The 19304-nt window shown below is 36.0% G+C and overlaps 1 protein-coding gene across 2 annotated transcripts in view; it reads left to right on the top strand.

Annotated features, from left to right (window-relative positions):
- Nucleotides 1-19304, top strand: part of LOC143349686 (mediator of RNA polymerase II transcription subunit 20-like) — a 182047-nt gene that overhangs the window by 160667 nt on the left and 2076 nt on the right. For both annotated transcript variants that reach the window (XM_076781097.1, XM_076781096.1), the window contains exon 3: nucleotides 15495-15751. In XM_076781097.1, coding sequence (XP_076637212.1) covers nucleotides 15495-15751 — 257 coding nt within the window. The remainder of the gene's footprint in view (nucleotides 1-15494; nucleotides 15752-19304) is intronic.

Genomic DNA, 19304 nt, shown 5'->3' with positions numbered 1-19304 from the left:
CTCTCTGGTTCCAACTGTTATTGTCGACGAGAGAGGATGGTCTTCGACGGCACGAATTCCGTAAGCCAGAACGAACGAGAAGAGCCTCCTATCTGCCCGGATGTTGTACTCTTCCCGATTAATCTTCGACATCGGCTCCAATTTGTCACGACTTTTAGAGCAGCGCGCTTAGCGACATAGCGAATCGTTCCGCGATCGAGTCGATGACTGATTGCAACGTCCCGCTTTCGAATTACGATTTTTACGCTGGACACTGATACGGTAGAACCTCGATTATTGGCGGAAAATTGGGGCTGAGATGGCAGCAATCGATATAATTCTTCTTATGAAGCCTCAAACAATAATAGCGTCTGTAACTTTATTTTTTGCTCAGCTATCATCACTTGTCGATGCTGTGAACGGAGTTTCTCGTGCAATTATCGAGATTCTACTGTGGCTAAATCATCCCCTCCACTGGGTAATATTTAGTCTAAATGACCAATCGCGAGAAATAAGTTATTCCTATTTATTAATTAACCCCTTACCGTACAATCACGAGTCTGATTTGTCACAAGTTCTTGATATCACTATTCATCGAGTCTTGTATATTAAAATCAACACATTTTGACATTTACGAGATATTCGTAAAACAAATCTATTCTTTTTCATAACCATTCCTTGCACAAACAAAATTAAATAGTACAATAAAAATGAAAAGGGTTTCCAGTTAAATAATTCCTACAAAGGACTCCTTAGTTTTCCTTGAGTATTCTTGCTTGTTAGTAAAGTGTGTGTTCCAGTTATCGTTTATTTAGTTAAAAGTTTCAAACAAAATGAAAAGAGTGACAAGAAAAAAGCTTGATAGCCCGAGAGGACCTGATAGAAGTAGCCCAAGAGCAATGGTTGATAAAGTTTCGCGATACGTAGCTTTAGTTAGGGACAAAAATTGCAACCAACCCCCTTTTCAAGCGAATTGGCGATGTTTCGTCGTTCGAAAGCTATATTCTAATTTAAATCTAGGCTTTCGCGAAACGATCCCGTCGAACGTCGACGCGAACCGTTTGATATCGTTTTTTTTATTCGACGAACGCGACAGAGATACTCGAAAGCCTTTCACTTGGCGGTGAAATTAAAAGGTAGAACGGATGCGCGGGCTCTTTATCGATCACCGACCCGTTTAACTTCGCCGACATCGTTCCAACTTCCTCCTTAAGCCCTAACATTATTATCAAAGTCAATAGTTCGGAGAACTATTCGAGCAAACACCCTTACGCTGTATAATCGAAGGGAACGGGAGGTTTAGAGACAGGGGGATGAAAGAGAAAGAGAAAGTCGCGTCGAGCGAGGTCGGTCTTCTCATCCTGCTCGCGTCGGCGGTCGGCGAGATTTGCGATCGCTTTATTAAAAGCTCCAGCTGCTACCGATCGACGATGCGCCCAGTGAAAGTTTATAAACTCGATATCCTTATACTTCTTGGCAGGGGGGAAAAAAAGGAAGACTCCGGGGCCCGTGGACCGTGAAAGGTTTGCATACGCGTCGTGAGATCGACGGTGTATAAACCACTGTTTCGCAAACTGTAAGTTGGAAATCTGTAATATTTGTTCAGAAAAGTAAAGTTAGTCGGGGATATCGGGGCTAGAAGTTTCGATTTTGAGAAAATGTAAAAAGTGACTAGGAAATAACGTAGTTACTTTTTTCACTCCTGACTGATTTATTGTTAAATTTATTATATTTTAAGATTTTGTCATTGATTTTCTTATTGAGCCATTGCTAGAGGTGGTAAACCTTCCCCTTTGAAATGGTTTTAGAATTATATCGATCGAACTTTCCGTTTTGGAGATATCGTAATTTATGTAAAAGGGTATTTTTCTTAATTTGACTATCTCTGTCTCCGTCTGACGCATCGCGTCGTACCTCTCTCTCGCGCGCGGTCATTGACCTCGCGTCGAAAAGTAAACAAACGCTTCGAACTTCTATATCTCCGGAGCTAATTAGGCTATTGACTGGTTTGAACGCTCATTTCATAGGGCATTTCATCCCCTATCCAATGAATATAACAACTATTATAATTTATGCTGCCTTCTATGTTTATTTTTAAATTTACTTTGACACTATGCACCCAAAAAAGTTTCAGCAATTCCTATTGATACGACCGGTGCACGATAAAATTAGATTACAAATTGTGTATTTAATTAAAAATGACTTTAAATTTGTATACAGGGTGTTTGCGTAACTACTAACCATTTTTTGTAAATAATTGTTTTCTCTGGAACTAACTGCGATATCGACTTGGAATAAACTTCAAGATACTTGTATCTCTATACTATTTAAATGGAACATCAACAATTTAACATTTTACTATAAAAATCTGAAGCGTTTCACTGTGTAAACCCTCGAACCAAAGACTCCTCGATCCTTTACTTTTTCCTGAAGAAGCAATGCCCTCTCGTACAATGCCAACCTAATCATCTTTGAGTTACAATGTCGCTGCATTACAACGTAAACAAATACTGCAACCAAGAGACTTTTTGATCGCATCGCGGGTCAGTGTAATACGTTTCCTTAATGGCCAATATCGTAATGCTCGCGCCATAAACGTCTTCATTCATCGCGAAACGCAGCGTCGTCGTATATTTTTAACGACCCTCCCTCGGATCGTTATTCCGGTATTAAAAATTGCCGCGAGTTCCGGGTTGCGTTTCGGTTCGCCTCGAAAGGCCTGACCGTTTGAAATCAAATTGATAACGGTCGTCGTAAATTCTTCGATGGGCAGAAAGAGGCGCGTGCGACGAAACACGAGCAAAAGCTTTACAGTATGTCGGCGCGCGAGGACAGGCTGAATGAGAAACGTCGGAGCATCAATTTACGTCTCCGTTTCCCGACCGTCGACCGTTGAAGAACATAAATTCGCGATCTCCGCCTGCGAAGTTAATGGAGCATCGATACACTCCAAACGTTTCAAGATTAACGATCGACCACTTCCGTCGCGTACCTCTTTGGTCCATCACTTTTATCGGTCGGTTCGAATTCCTCGAATCGATCCTTCTTCCTCCGACGAACGTCCGCGTTTTCCCGTTCGAGATCGCTCCGGAGACTAGCGAAAATTTTTGAAATACCCCCGTACGCGATTCTGCAAATATCTCTCGACTCAGCATCGAACTGTTTGGAGAAACGATTACGATAATGACACGCGAAGAGAGTGACACCGCGCGCAATTAAGCATAGAAACCATTTTTACTATATAAAGAACTCATATAGTGAAGTTCTATGGTGAAACAAAGAATCGAAATACAGTCGAGAATAATTAAATATCTTAAATTGTAGAAATTGTAATAGCGTCTGACAGTATAGTGATCGTGTATGATTCGTGTTAAACCTGTAAATATTTGTGTATTAAAACGATAAGTGATCGTGATTATTGCCACACGAAGAAATGAAAAGGGACGATGGTTGAAATTAAGTTTTATAAAGGCACTTTTACCTTTGTCTTGTTACTTCGAGGACATGTTAATTGTACAAAATGAAATTGATATCGATCCAATTTAGTATCTTCGAAACTATTAATAATATTAAAAATGTTTCAAACAGAAGTTAACATTTTTGTAGGCCTTTCTGATTCATCGTAACTCCTGCAATATTTAATATTTCTGCATGAGAAAGATTGAAAAATTGGAAAATAACGAATATATGCAGATACTCTCTCCGATATTCACGAGGCATATGAATTAATAAAATTGACGTTTGGATGTTTCCTCGGTGCTCGAACTATGCAGGGTTAATGTTTGAATATGTATAAAATGTAAAATCGAAAAATTTCGCGTGCAAAAATAGTTTGGAAACTTTCGTTATATCGAAACCTCCGGATGTCTCCAGCGCCAGGGGAATAGTTTTCGCGCGAATTAAAAATAATTTTCGCCTGAATTTAAGAATTTTAATTGTGATTTTTATATAATTAAGGATTATGATAAGTTAAATTCATTTCATTTAATACCTGACCATAAATGTTTCCCCGAAATTTCATGCAAATGTTTAAAACATCATAACTGCTGAACGGATTGGACGATTTTAATGTTTAAAAAAGCAAACTACGCGTATTTTGGTGGAGAATATGTACAAATCGTAAAAATATTCGAAAAGTTGATCCTTGACCCCGCAAAATGAGAAAAACCCCATAAAAATGGTCCAATTTTCAAACAGTCATAACTCCTACAATAGTGAATATATTTCAATGAAACTTTTTTCGGAAGTAGAGTTCATGGATACCTACAAAAAAGTATTAGACAACTTTTGTATAGGGCGCCAAACAAAATTACTAAAAATCGAAAATGAATTTTTAGGAAAAATCGACAAGGGGTAGTTGCCTAAATTTTTCGACGAAAAAGAAAAATTTCAAATCATTCTAAAAAAATTATTTTTGGTTGCAGGGGTCAATTACAATCATTTTTGGTGAATAGACATACCCCAGAAATCCTAACCATTTTTGCAAAAAAAATTCATTACTGAAAATATAATGTCTGACCATAACTGTCTGCTACCCTGAAAATTGAAAAGTTTCAAATCATTCTAGAAAAATTATTTTCGGTTGTGGGGGTCAATTACAATAATTTTTGGTGAATAGACCTACCCCCGAAATCCTACCCACTTTTTAGAAAAAAATTCAATACGCGTGAAATTTTAAACGTTAATAACTTTTTAACGGAGCCTCCATCAACAAATTAGTACTCTTGATTTTCGTCTTATTTTGGCCTCTAGAATCTCCCATTAAGATTTTTCCCAGGGATGGCTGAACACCCTGTATATAAATTTTATAAATTGATTAAAAATAAATTATTAATATACTTATTAAAGCAGAATTATTATTAATATAATTATTAAAGTAAAAAATTATTCACACAAATTATTGAAAATTTTTTTCACTAGATGTCCGAAACGTAAGAATTGGTCTCTTAAACCAAATTATAGTATGTACGATTACTTCTAATTTCTCTGATGCCAAGGGAACAGTTTTCGCGCGAAACACGCGGCTGTCATATCGTTTATAATAGCAATAATAATGATATTCTATCGTAGATGTCTCAAAATCGGAGCGACGCGACCCGACGCGCGCAAACGCGCCGGCGACGATAAATTTAATCGGGGCTCCAGTGCGTGTTAATTCGTTCCAGCGCGAGCGGCGTCCCGAAAACGCGGCTGATTTATCGGCCAAATAATTCGCCCCTTCATATAGTAACGCTTCATTAATAATTTCTCGCGGCTGCGAAACATCGCGGGCCTCGTTTTCGCCGAAATTGGATCAGCGCGGCAGATAGCGCGGACAAAGACAGGTGCAATCTCGACGGCGCGATCGTTCAATGAGAGTAATTAATGGCCGCCCCGCGGGCCTGCATCGTAATGATAAAACGTGCGGAAGGGAAAGGCCCTGACAAAGGGTGGGGGAACCACCTGCGGGGGCGGGAAACCAGAGCAACATTTGATCGTAAATTTTTATCATAAGGCACCAAAATTTTAGTATGATTTAAGGTATCATGTTTATTGAGTACCAATATTCCTCCCATATTTTTTGAATCGTGTAATTTTATTATGTCTACAGTCTTGTGGTTAATATTTCATAAATCTTTATCGTAAATTTTTATCATAAGGCACCAAAGTTTTAATATGATTTAAGGTACCATGTTTATTAAGGTACCAATATTCCTCCCATATTTTTTGAATCATGTAATTTTATTTTGTCTAGAGTCTTGTGGTTAATATTTCATAAATCTTTATCGTAAATTTTTATCATAAGGCACCAAAGTTTTAGTAATCATCTAAGGTAACATGTTTATTAAGGTACCAATATTCCTCCCATATTTTTTGAATCATGTAATTTTATTATGTCTACAGTCTTGTGGTTAATATTTCATAAATCTTTATCGTAAATTTTTATCATAAGGCACCAAAGTTTTAGTATGATTTAAGGTACCATGTTTATTAAGGTACCAATATTCTTCCCATATTTTTTGAATCATGTAATTTTATTATGTCTACAGTCTTGTGGTTAATATTTAATAAATCTTTATCGTAAATTTTTATCATAAGGCACCAAAGTTTTAGTATGATTTAAGGTACCATGTTTATTAAGGTACCAATATTCTTCCCATATTTTTTGAATCATGTAATTTTATTATGTCTACAGTCTTGTGGTTAATATTTCATAAATCTTTATCGTAAATTTTTATCATAAGGCACCAAAGTTTTAGTATGATTTAAGGTACCATGTTTATTAAGGTACCAATATTCTTCCCATATTTTTTGAATCATGTAATTTTATGATGTCTACAGTATTATGATTAATATTTAATAAATCTTTATCGTAAATTTTTATCATAGGGTACCAAAGTTTTAGTAATCATCTAAGGTACCATGTTTATTAAGGTACCAATATTCTTCCCATATTTTTTGAATCATGTAATTTTATTATGTCTACAGTCTTGTGGTTAATATTTAATAAATCTTTATCGTAAATTTTTATCATAAGGCACCAAAGTTTTAGTATGATTTAAGGTACCATGTTTATTAAGGTACCAATATTCTTCCCATATTTTTTGAATCATGTAATTTTATGATGTCTACAGTATTATGATTAATATTTAATAAATCTTTATCGTAAATTTTTATCATAGGGTACCAAAGTTTTAGTAATCATCTAAGGTACCATGTTTATTAAGGTACCAATATTCCTCCCATATTTTTTGAATCATGTAATTTTATTATGTCTACAGTCTTGTGGTTAATATTTCATAAATCTTTATCGTAAATTTTTATCATAAGGCACCAAAGTTTTAATATGATTTAAGGTACCATGTTTATTAAGGTACCAATATTCCTCCCATATTTTTTGAATCGTGTAATTTTATTATGTCTACAATATTATGATTAATATTTAATAAATCTTTATCATAAATTTTTATCATAGGGTACCAAAGTTTTAGTAATCATCTAAGGTACCATATTTATTAAGGTATCAATATTCGTCCCATATTTTTTGAATCATGTAATTTTATTATGTCTACAGTCTTGTGGTTAATATTTCATAAATCTTTATCGTAAATTTTTATCATAAGGCACCAAAGTTTTAATATGATTTAAGGTACCATGTTTATTAAGGTACCAATATTCTTCCCATATTTTTTGAATCATATAATTTTATTATGTCTACAGTCTTGTGGTTAATATTTAATAAATCTTTATCGTAAATTTTTATCATAAGGCACCAAAGTTTTAGTATGATTTAAGGTACCATGTTTATTAAGGTACCAATATTCTTCCCATATTTTTTGAATCATATAATTTTATTATGTCTACAGTCTTGTGGTTAATATTTCATAAATCTTTATCGTAAATTTTTATCATAGGGTACCAAAGTTTTAGTAATCATCTAAGGTACCATGTTTATTAAGGTACCAATATTCCTCCCATATTTTTTGAATCATGTAATTTTATTATGTCTACAGTCTTGTGGTTAATATTTAATAAATCTTTATCGTAAATTTTTATCATAGGGTACCAAAGTTTTAGTATGATTTAAGGTACTAACCCAGACCTAACTCAGGCCTATTTCTGGTACAATAATATTTTTTTTAAATGGCAGAAAAAATTGTGACGATGTAATAATATAATACTGTGATGGTTCGAAAAAGTTTCGAAAATAATTCTTAGTCTGTTTAAGTTCACGGCACAGGTCTTGATCATAAATGATTACTGATTCTATAAACTACGAAAAATAAGAATTTGCTTTGTCTATTAGTTAATTAGAACCATATAATAATAGAAATATTACATTTTTCACAAAAAATATACATTTCAGATTGTAGACAAACTGAGAGTCAAGCTTCTGTAGATAACAAAAACTCCAGAAGTTTCAATAACCGTTTACATTGTTCGGTAAAAAACCTAAAGAAGCTCATAGAACAGTATAATGAGAGAGACTACTGAACACACTGAACTGCTTAGACCGTTCGAACAACAGATTGCTTACTATTCAAGTCTACCATCGTAGTCCTCGCGTTCACAGAAGGGTTAATCAGCGACTGCTCCTTTCTTCTCTCTGCAATAGCGAGGTCGGGTAGTATTACAAGTGCGTTCGCGAGCGTTAATTCTCGTCCAGGGGAGTGGAATTCGAGACTCGTGCTTTTCCCGGAGAATTTCGATTCGTTGCAAAAGAAGAAGGTGCAAGTACGAGGCGAGGGGGCCTCGAAAATGGATGTCTCGGTACGGAAAAAAGAGAATTTAATTTCTCGGGAAAATTGCACGGCCAATAGTCACGGTGGAGGATAAGGATTGCCGCGATCGAAGGTCGAAGGTGAACTACGAGTGACCGTCGACCATTAGAAGGCGGCCCGTAATCGAGGGTATCGGGTATTCGATCGGGTGCTCGTACTCGCCGTCCGTGCAGCTTGCAATTGCGGCTCGTTATCGAACTGCACACGTCCGATAGCCGTGAAACAGGCCTCGTAAAAAAAAAAAAAAAAACGGCAGTTAGCAACGAATTACGAGATAAAGCAGGTCGCGGGATCGCGGACGCGCGGTTCGATTACCGTCCGCGATTATCCCATTTCGAATCGTTCGATCTACGGATACCGAATTCTCGACGCTTTGCTTGTTTCTTGAAATAATTGTTTTGGAACTACGTTCGTATTAGAGATGGCGTGCAAAATCACTAACAGTGATTATTATCACAGTGATCACAACATCACGATCACGCTCGTGATTAAACTCCATTCACGACCGTGATCCGAAAGATAGCGTTTTAGTAGCGATTCACGTTAACTGTGATCGCTAGTAGTATTTGATACAAATGTACAAATGATGTAAATGAATTTGAAACATACGAAGCACATAATCTTTTTACACAAATTAATATCATACAAAAATCACGTCTGGTTACCCATTCCATCACGAACAAAACTAAAAATATTCGATACAAATCCCCTACATTAGTATATGTTTTTTTTTCATGTACAATTTTTGTAAAACAATCTAAAAAAGTCGCCTCCAAAATGTTCTACGTAACGTGAAATGACTAAAAGTGAAAAATGGGGGTAAAACATTGATGAGGAAAGGAACGAGTCACGCGTGCGTGATGTGCGGCCGATGACTGGTGGGCCCTGAAATCACGGATACGCGGTTTGGGGGAAAAGTGTTGGTATCGGTGGTAATATGGGTTGTAACGCGTCTCGGTATTAATATAACGGATATTTATTTAGGGGTCGTTGCACCGATAAGATGTTATTGCTCGGTGATCCTTATGGATGCAAGGGGGTGGTGGACCACATTTGCGGCTCCTGCGGCGCCTGTGCATCCGTGTAGCGGTGCATACGCGCGATGCAGACGATGCGGAATGCGGCATGCGGCGCGTCACAGGGCCGTATACGAGCGCTGGTGCGAATTACCCCAGAAACCGGCGATAGAGGGAGGGGGACGGGGGTGGAAAGGACGCTTCTAATCAGCCTGTTCGTTAATCCCGAATCGCGTACCGTGTATTCGCATTGTTTTCGGCAAATTACGAGGGAATATAGGTCACAGCCCGAAACACGCACGTTGCGTTTATCGTTGTATCGACGAAACCGTGATTTTCAGCTGACGAAATCCCTCCGTCCAAGGATTTAAGCAACCATTTACCGGTGGATCGAAAAACCCTCGACCCATCCTCTTTCGTCGAACACACATTATATTAAAACCAGATGCAGTGCTGTAGATAATTGTAAAAATCGTATTTCTATTGTTTTAACTTTATTGAAACAGGAATTCGAAAACCATCGAACACACATTATATTAACACCGTTCACTGCCAAATCGAAACCGTATAATATTCTGTAAAAGTAAAATTTTGATTTTAGACCATTGTAGACTGGATAATCTAAAATTTGTTTCGGTACTTATTTTCGTAACCTTGTTAAAATTCACAAATTCTATCCAAATTTATTTTTCTCAACGTCTTAACTTGAGAATTCATTTTTCTAGTATCATAATGGTAAATCCTGTCACCCGTGGGTAACGTGGCAGTCAAAATGTTAAAACCAGATACAGTGCTGTAAATAATTGTAAAAATCGTGTTTTTATTGTTTTAACTTTATTGAAAATAAATTCGAGAAATCATTTCGAGTAAGAGATCTAATTAAATAAAAAATAATCGCGAAAAATACGCGAAGTAATACGCTACGTATGCAAATAAAAAGTAAGGAATAATCTGTTTGAAAAATATGGAAAATGATAGATGAAGATAGGTGTTTCACAATTTTTGAAATTTGTTCTATTTTTGCTGTAAAAAATACTAAAGAATAACGACATACATTTACTTCATTGCCATAATAAAAGGTGTGTTTCTACTCCATAAATACATCAAACCTGTAAGAAACTAAAAATTTTGACTAAATAGTGACTGACACATAACGAACCATGTACACAATGACATAATCTAATCCCGCTTTTAAAAAAAATTTATACACATATAAAAATTATAGATAATCAATTCTGCAACCCCAAGTATTGCAAAATAAATTAGAATATACCCCAAAAAAATTTTTAAACCAAATAGTCATTACTATATGTCCTGTAATTAGGCCTTTTACCTTTATTAAAGTGCCAAATGAGAAACATTTTTGTTTTCTTTTGACAAAGTTAAAAACAACATTCTTGTAGTATCGAATGACCAATCATTATCTTAACTTTGATCATCCACAGTATCGCAATAATGAAAATATATAATTCCACTTACAAAAACGTCGAGGATTTGTAAATCTTAAGGAGAAAAATCTTCTCAGTCGCAATATCTTTCGTAACAGATATATTTCGCCACAGAGATTTTCTCGCGTCATAAAATGCACCGGAGATATTTTACGTTGCAGTCCCCTGTAACTTAAACTGTATATCAATAGATTATTGCGCACTATGACTCAAAACGTGATTAGAAATCATTGCTGAACTCGAGTTGAACTCGAGTAATAGACATTCTAGTTCTGATTGAGATTGACGAATGATAACTTAGGATTATGCATTGCGACACGCGTTACAAACATACGGTCCGGCCATCAGATTTTACAGCCCGCTTGACCCTTTTACTAGGAACGTTAGTATTGGCTCGGATCACTTCCGTCACGATCCTTCAATAACGTAGAATACAGAGAAAATTTAAATTGAATCTACGTTTACTTGAATTATATTACTAGTAATATTAATATTTAGTTACCCTATGGCTATAAAAATTGTTATATTGATGCACAATTAAATGTAAAAATTGTTTCTTCCTCCATATACATCCCTACAATTTTATAACTTTTGAAGAGATTAAAATATTTAATAAATTCTCTATTCTTTAGTTTTGCAAAGAATAAGCAATTTTACTGGTATAAAAATTACTATATCAATGCACTAAAAATTATTTCTTCTTCCATCTACATCCCTACAATTTTATAATATTTGGAGGAATTGAAATATTTAGCAAAGTCTCTGTTCTTTAGTTTTGCAAAGGATAAGCAATCTTATGTGTAAAAATTGTATTATTTCACTATTTGGCTCTTCATGAATTAATATACAGTTATATTACGGGTATAAAAATTGTTATATTGATGCACAATTAAATGTAAAAATTGTTTCTTCCTCCATATACATCCCTACAATTTTATAATGTTTGAAGAAATTGAAATATTTCTTAAATTTCTATTTTTTAGTTTTGCAAATGATAAGCAATTTTACGTGTAAAAATTGCATTATTTCACCGTTTGGCGCTCAGTGGAAAAATTTTAAAAATTTGTTAAAATGATAGCAAAGGATTATACGAATTAATTCACAAATGAACACAAGTTTGAAGCGTCTACATTGCAACGTAATTAATTTGACTGATTAAAAATACTTCCTTGACTATTCGAACAAAGTACGAAATTTTATTACGTTAAATACAGCTCGCTATACTAAATAAACTCCTAAGTGGTGTATAATTAAATAGCATAAAACTGTCCGCGGCTTCCGTGATCTGCAATTAGGAGTTTTGTCGTTTGACGGGCGCAGAGAGGGTTGCGTTATAATTTGCCCCATAAATAATTCATGCGGCAGTGGTTGCACGCGGCAATACCCTGCTATTATGTGGACGAACCAGGTGAGGGGTTGTCGGATGAATTATGAATATTCAGCGTAATTCGCACATCGTATGTTTCGAACTGTCCAATATTAATCCCCTTGATGCACGCGAAATCCCACGTGCACGATGGAAATTCGTCGAAATCGAATTTCTTTCACCCCTAATCCGTATAAAATTTAATATCGTTCGACCAACGATCGTCAAACGACTCGGAATATTCCTTGGAAAATCCAAACTCGACAAAAACTGAATTTCGAAGATATAAATCGCGCCCCCGTGGATCCGTGATTCGCTTCGATCCGCGTTTTCGTTTTAATGCGTCGAGCGCGCGATACTGCGGACGATGCGATTTCTATTTGGACTGAACCGTCGAACGAGATTGCGTAATTAATGGCGACCAATGGAAACAACTTAAAAGCGCCACGTAACGTTTCCATTTATATTTGGCAAGCAAAACGCGCCGCCACGTTTTTTTTACTTCGCGACTGTAAACGGAAATTTAATATCGTTTATTTTCTGAATGTAATATGGTTATTTATCGCGTAGTATTGCGTTTACTTTGCGGTGTTACCTTTGTAACGATATGCACCGGCTCAATAATAAACCTTGTTTACGATTTCTCGGAACGTTAATATGCAATATTCGATATCTTTAGTTTAAACTTATTTTACGATCAATTAATACCTGTACATTTTTTTATAGGGAATGTATCGAACAATTTGATTTTCACAATCAAATTATTCATATATTTATTAGCGTAGAAACTGTTCGAAATCAAATTCGAGTAAAATTAATATGCACTGCTTGTAGTTGTCTCATAAATTCTATTTTTAAATTCTTTAAAAGTCAAAATATAGTCTTTAGTTTAAGCTTATTTTACGATCAATTAATACCTGTACATTTTTTTATAGGGAATGTATCGAACAATTTGATTTTCACAATCAAATTATTCATATATTTATTAGGGTAGAAATTGTTCGAAATCAAATTCGAGTAAAATTAATATGCACTGCTTGTAGTTATATCATAAATTCTATTTTTAAATTCTTTAAAAGTCAAAATATGGTTCGCTTTAAATTCTTCGATGTTTCTGTCGTTTATCGGGACGACGACAATTCGGATAACGTTTTCGATATAAACGACTCGCCAACAGATGCGTTACCATTTCACGCTTCTAAACAAAGAAACATGTCCAGGTATTCTCGCACAATATATCTTGACATCGTTCAGAATGAAAGAGACTAATAACACAAATCGACAGTAACGATGATAGTAACATTGACAGGAAATAGATAATACATTGCCCGTGTTTATAACGCAAACACTGGCAGAAACAAAAGTCCCTCAAATCGAAACCTACATTTGATACTCGATAAAAGAAACTCGATTCTCTCGAAAACAAAGCTTCGTACAAGAATGTTTTATTCTTTTTTTTCGTCTTGTATTGAAACATTATAATATCACTAATCGAATATATAAAATCTCTCAAAGTAAGGATGAAAAAATAAACAGTGAACTCAACACGTTCCCGGATATCAAAAATTTTCAGTAGCTGCAAAAATGAACGATTTACGTCAAATGTTGCAGTTCTACTTAATTTATACAATATGCTAGCTAAAATAAATTTTTAAATACACAATGTCAAAATAAAATGAAAATACTGGCGAACCACAGTTAGCCATTACATTAAAGTGCATAAGAATTTCAAAAAATAAAAATTATATAAAATTGAATGATAATGTGTCTTATAAACATGAATGTTATTCATGTCATTTTGCATTACAATGAAAATGTGAACGTGTTAAAGAACTCGATTTACAATTTAACCCCTTGCCAAACAACAACGAATCTGACTCGTTACAAGTTCTTGATAACATGTTTCACAATCATGAGGCCACTGACTCGTCATCAACTCTTGTCTATTAAAATCAACATATTTTTACATTCACGAAGTATTCGTAAAAGAAATCTGTTCTTTCTCGTATTCATTTAGGAACAAATTCAAATAAAATTAAATAGTATAAGTTTGAAAAATTATTTGAAATTAAATCGTACGTCGAGGGCTTAAGTACTCCAATAGTATTTGAATAAAAAATTAATCGAATTGAATTCGATTTATGTTGCTAGCTAAAAGAAACTTTTAAATACACAAAGTCAAAATAAAATGAAAATACTCAACGAACCTCAGTTACCCATTACATTAAAGTGCATAATAATTTCAAAAAATAAAAATTATATAAAATTGAATGATAATGTGTATTACAAACATGAACGTGTTAAAGAACTCGATTTACAATTTAAGTACTCCAATAGTATTTGAACAAAGAATTAATCGAGTTGTATCCGAGTATTCTGAAAGTGTTCGTATATTCGAGTAAAAAAATAAATTCATCGACCGTTCGGAACAACGAGGAATCGTTGTCGCGTCGCCAGCGGGACAGGAAACTGATGGAAACAGGCGAGTCGAGCAACCACGGATATTAGTTCTCGTTAACTGGCTGTCTAGGGAATTTCGAATTTATCGAGATCGGCCTTCCTACACGACCAGGCGATCCGGATAGTTTTCGCGTCCGGGGGGATTCACCGTGCGAGTTGACAACATACTACCGGGACAGAAAGTTCGATGTAGCACTGCTGAACTTCAAGTTGCGTCCAAGTTTAGCTCGCTCGTTCGCGTTACGCGCACGTGCATGCCCCGGTGTAAACAGGAGCAAGTTCGAGCATACCGAGCAGATGTGCATCGTCGTACGCGATTTTGCGCTTCTATTGTCCCTCTCCGTCGTGCATGAGATTTCTTTTCCGCGAGTTCGTGACATTACCCGTTTTCTGGAACGACGCCAGCCGAAACGCGCTATAGTTCGGATAACTGAATGAATTTTGCCCCCGATAATTGACCTGGAATCGTTCCCCCCGCTGCCTCGTTCGGCTCTCGGCACTGATTCGTGGCCCGTCAGGAGCCAATGGCTTACTTCGTGCTACCTCTCCTCCTTTTCGATAGTTTTCGCGTCCCTGAAACTCCAGTTGACATTACCATTCTTCGTTTTTTATTGCTCTGCTATATGGAACGTGTTTATTGAAGAGATATAAGCTTTTAAAGTCATTCATGGCATTCAAAATAATTGCAGTAACAAATCATAAATATCTTTAAAATCTTATATCTTCTTAATGAAGCACTTTCGGACATAAGTTTATTATGAATAAAGTTGGTCCCAACTTTTTTGGACACCCTGTATATTGCACGTATTTAAAAAATAAATATTCGAAAGTGCAAGATTTTGCATATCCTGATATACGAATCGTTGTCACTGAGTGTACAACAACCGGTGTCTGCTCAGCGACAGACGCGAATCAAATTCAGTTATCCGGGTGATACACTAATTGCAATTATCTTTTTCCCCAGGCGTTCAAAGGACCCTCCACGTTCTCCACAACTCCGAGCAGCCGGCATCGGTGTTTGCCATTCTCGAATCAGGCAACAAAGTGGTGCCATTGATAGCTGACGGCCTCTTTGATCTATTGATGTACAAGATATCCAGCATCTACACGAACAAAATGCAGAAGATGGAGTCCAAGGGACCGCGATTCGAGATCGGCGATTTCTGCGTGAAACTCGGCAGCGTCACGATCAACCAGAATTTCAAAGGCGTTCTAGTTGAAGTGAGTGAAACTAGATCAAAACAAAATGGAAGACGAATCTCTTCTCGTAGGATCGATTGCAACAGACTATCTTGATCATCATCTGATTAAATTACAACATCTAATTAAATTAACAAACTAAATAAATAAAATAGAAATGTGTGGCGACGCTTCCCGCGCTTACCAGTAGAGGGCTACGTTATCTCACAAGTACTCGATCTGTTCCTACAGATGTGCTCGCTATAGCAGGTCCATCGAGATCGAGGCACAATACTGAAGTCGCCAACAAACACGATACCCTGCAAAAAGATCGTGCAGATTCGTGGTAATGTTAAAAGTGAACTCTGTAAATAATATAAACGTTATTAATCATTAACAAAATAATTATGTATAGAGTAAGTCTAACTCTTGGATAGATAAATTAACCCCTTGCTGTACAATAACAAGACTACACTTGTCATAAAGTCTGATATACTAAAATCAACACAATTTCATATTCTCAAGGTATTCGTAAAATAAATTCTTTTTCAATTTAAACAAAATTAAATAGTATACGTTTGAAAAATAAGTACTAATATGTAAATAAAATAGGTATTGCAAATGTAACGTTGTGACTGACGGGGGAGTATATGGCGATACTTCTCGCACTCACCAGTAGAGGGCTACGCTCAACCTTTCTTTCTCACAAGTACTCGACCAAACACCTATTCGTATACGTACACTTCTCGACTGACCATTCTTAGCACAGTCCCCGCCACAAATGTATATATATTTCCTACGCTTTAACTCACTTTCATCGGAGAATTGGGATACATGGTTCTTGCAGCAAATCTTTCAATTAAGGTCAACGGTAACGCAAGATTCACGGGGAAAGCTGCATCTGTTACGTTTTAAATCTCAGTTTCGCGTTTGGAAATTTCAAAGTTTTCAAATGCTCCGGGGAAACTTTTCCTCGGGATGGACGAGTGGGAGGGGGAGGGAGTAGATAATCGGTTGAATTAATAATTGCGGCAGGCGTCTGGCCCCGGTGATTTTCGCGAAACTCGTCGCCGGAGCGTCCCCGCGGCGAAGAAACGCCGGAGGACGACGGCGGTAGCCTAATTAACTCGCGATTAAACTTCGAAACTGGCAAAATACGCCGCTTCCGGGACGCCTTGACGATCACGTGACGACGTCCGTGGCGATATCGATTGACAAGTTCAGTCTGCCCGTGTGATTCGCGATGGCACACACGAACCACGTGTATTGGTTTACGAATATACAATCAATCGTTTCACCAACAATTTTCACATATCGATGATGACTTCTAATGCGTATAAAGATCACTATTTTTATTAAACTATACATACACGTATTTTCAATAGTAGAAGTCGATATAGCTATGTAAGAATTATCAGTGATCTAAAGGTAAATAAAAAGAGAGATTTGTAAAAAAAATGTTTGTAATTTGTAATGTCAAAAAGTAGAATTATTTTAATGTTTTTATAGAGTATGCTTCAAAGAATTATTTCCAGCCATACAGTAAATTTTCGGTACAGAATTTTTCTCTCGAAAGTACATAGGATTTCGGGAATATGTGCATTCATCAAAAATGATTTTAATTGACCCCCACAACCAAAAATAATTTTTCCTGAACGATTTGAGATTTTTTAATTTTGGCGAAAAATTTCAATTACTCGAATTTTTTTCATGATAGTGGATAGGATTTCGAGGGTATGTCTAATGACCAAAAATGATTGTAATTGACCCCCACAACTGAAAATAATTTTTTTAGAACGATTTGAAACTTTTCATTTTCTCCGAAAAATTTAAGCACCTACCCCCTGTCGATTTTCCTTAAAAATTCGTTTGTGATTTTTAATAATTTTATTTGACGCCCTACAGAAAAGTTGTCTAATACTTTTTTGTAGGTACCCATGAACTCTACTTCAGAAAAAAATTTCATTGAAATATATTCACTATTCTAAGAGTTATGGCTGTTTGAAAATTGGACCATTTTTATGGGGTTTTTCTCATTTTGCGGGGTCATGGACCAACTTTTCGAATATTTTTGTGATTTGTACATATTCTCCATCAAAATACGCGTAGTTTGCTTTTTTAAACATTAAAATCGTCCAATCCGTTCAGGAGTTATGACGTTTTAAAGATTTGCATGAAATTTCGGGGAACCATTTCTGCCCTCAAATTAGATTTTCGGTAAGGAATTTTTTCTCGAAACTGCATAGGATTTCGAGGGTATGTCTAATGACCAAAAATGATTGTAATTGATCCCTGCAACCAAAAATAATTTTTTTAGAACGATTTGAAACTTTTCATTTTCTCCGAAAAATTTAGGCACCTACCCCCTATCAATTTTCCTTAAAAATTCGTTTGTGATTTTTAATAATTTTATTTGACGCCCTACAGAAAAGTTGTCTAATACTTTTTTGTAGGTACCCATGAACTCTACTTCAGAAAAAAATTTCATTGAAATATATTCACTATTCTAAGAGTTATGGCTGTTTGAAAATTGGACCATTTTTATGGGGTTTTTCTCATTTTGCGGGGTCATGGACCAACTTTTCGAATATTTTTGTGATTTGTACATATTCTCCATCAAAATACGCGTAGTTTGCTTTTTTAAACATTAAAATCGTTCAATCCGTTCAGGAGTTATGACGTTTTAAAGATTTGCATGAAATTTCGGGGAACCATTTCTGCCCTCAAATTAGATTTTCGGTAAGGAATTTTTTTCTCGAAACTGCGTAGGATTTCGAAGGTATGTCTAATGACCAAAAATGATTGTAATTGATCCCTGCAACCAAAAATAATTTTTTTAGAACGATTTGAAACTTTTCATTTTCTCCGAAAAATTTCAGCTCCTCGAATTTTTTTCTCGAAAGTGCGTAAGATTTCGGGGGCATGTCTATTCACCAAAAATGATTGTAATTAACCCTCTCAACCGAAAATAATTTTCCCGTGAATGATTTGAAATTTTTTAATATAATTTTGTAATAACTTTTTAACGAAGCCTCCATCAACAAATTGATATTCTTGATTTTTCTCTAATTTTGGCCTCCCGAATCTTCCATTACAATTTTTCCCAGGAGTGGCCGAACCACCCTGTATACAAAACCTTCGATTTATGAAATACAATTTATCTACTAGCCTATCTCACCGAAACAAGTATCGATCGTGTCTTCGTCGCTCGTTTCTCTTTTCCCCGCGATCGTTGGATCAAGATCGCTGAAACTGGGTGTGGAAATGGGTTCTGGCGCTATCGCGGCGATCGAAATCGCGCGGCTTTTGGTTGCAACGGTTGCACAACCGGAAGCAACAGCTGGAGGATTCGGCCAGAAGTGTTCGAAAGAGGATAAACGACGTCCGATCTTGCATTCTTCTTACCGGCGTGATTTACTATCCTTTTAAAATTATATATACGCCCGCGTTAATCCCTCGCGACGCTTCCATTCCGTTCGTATAAGCGGTTTACAGTCTCGAGGCCACGAAATTACTCGTATCTGCGTGTAGAATGCTCCAACGACATTTTTCTTCACGCCGCGGTAAGAAGCGACCGTAGGCCGTAAAAGTTAGT

Source organism: Colletes latitarsis, chromosome 14, assembly GCF_051014445.1.
Source record: "Colletes latitarsis isolate SP2378_abdomen chromosome 14, iyColLati1, whole genome shotgun sequence".
Lineage (NCBI taxonomy): Eukaryota > Metazoa > Arthropoda > Insecta > Hymenoptera > Colletidae > Colletes > Colletes latitarsis.
Note: the sequence above shows the minus strand (reverse complement) of the source record. Positions and strands in the feature narration are given on the sequence as shown.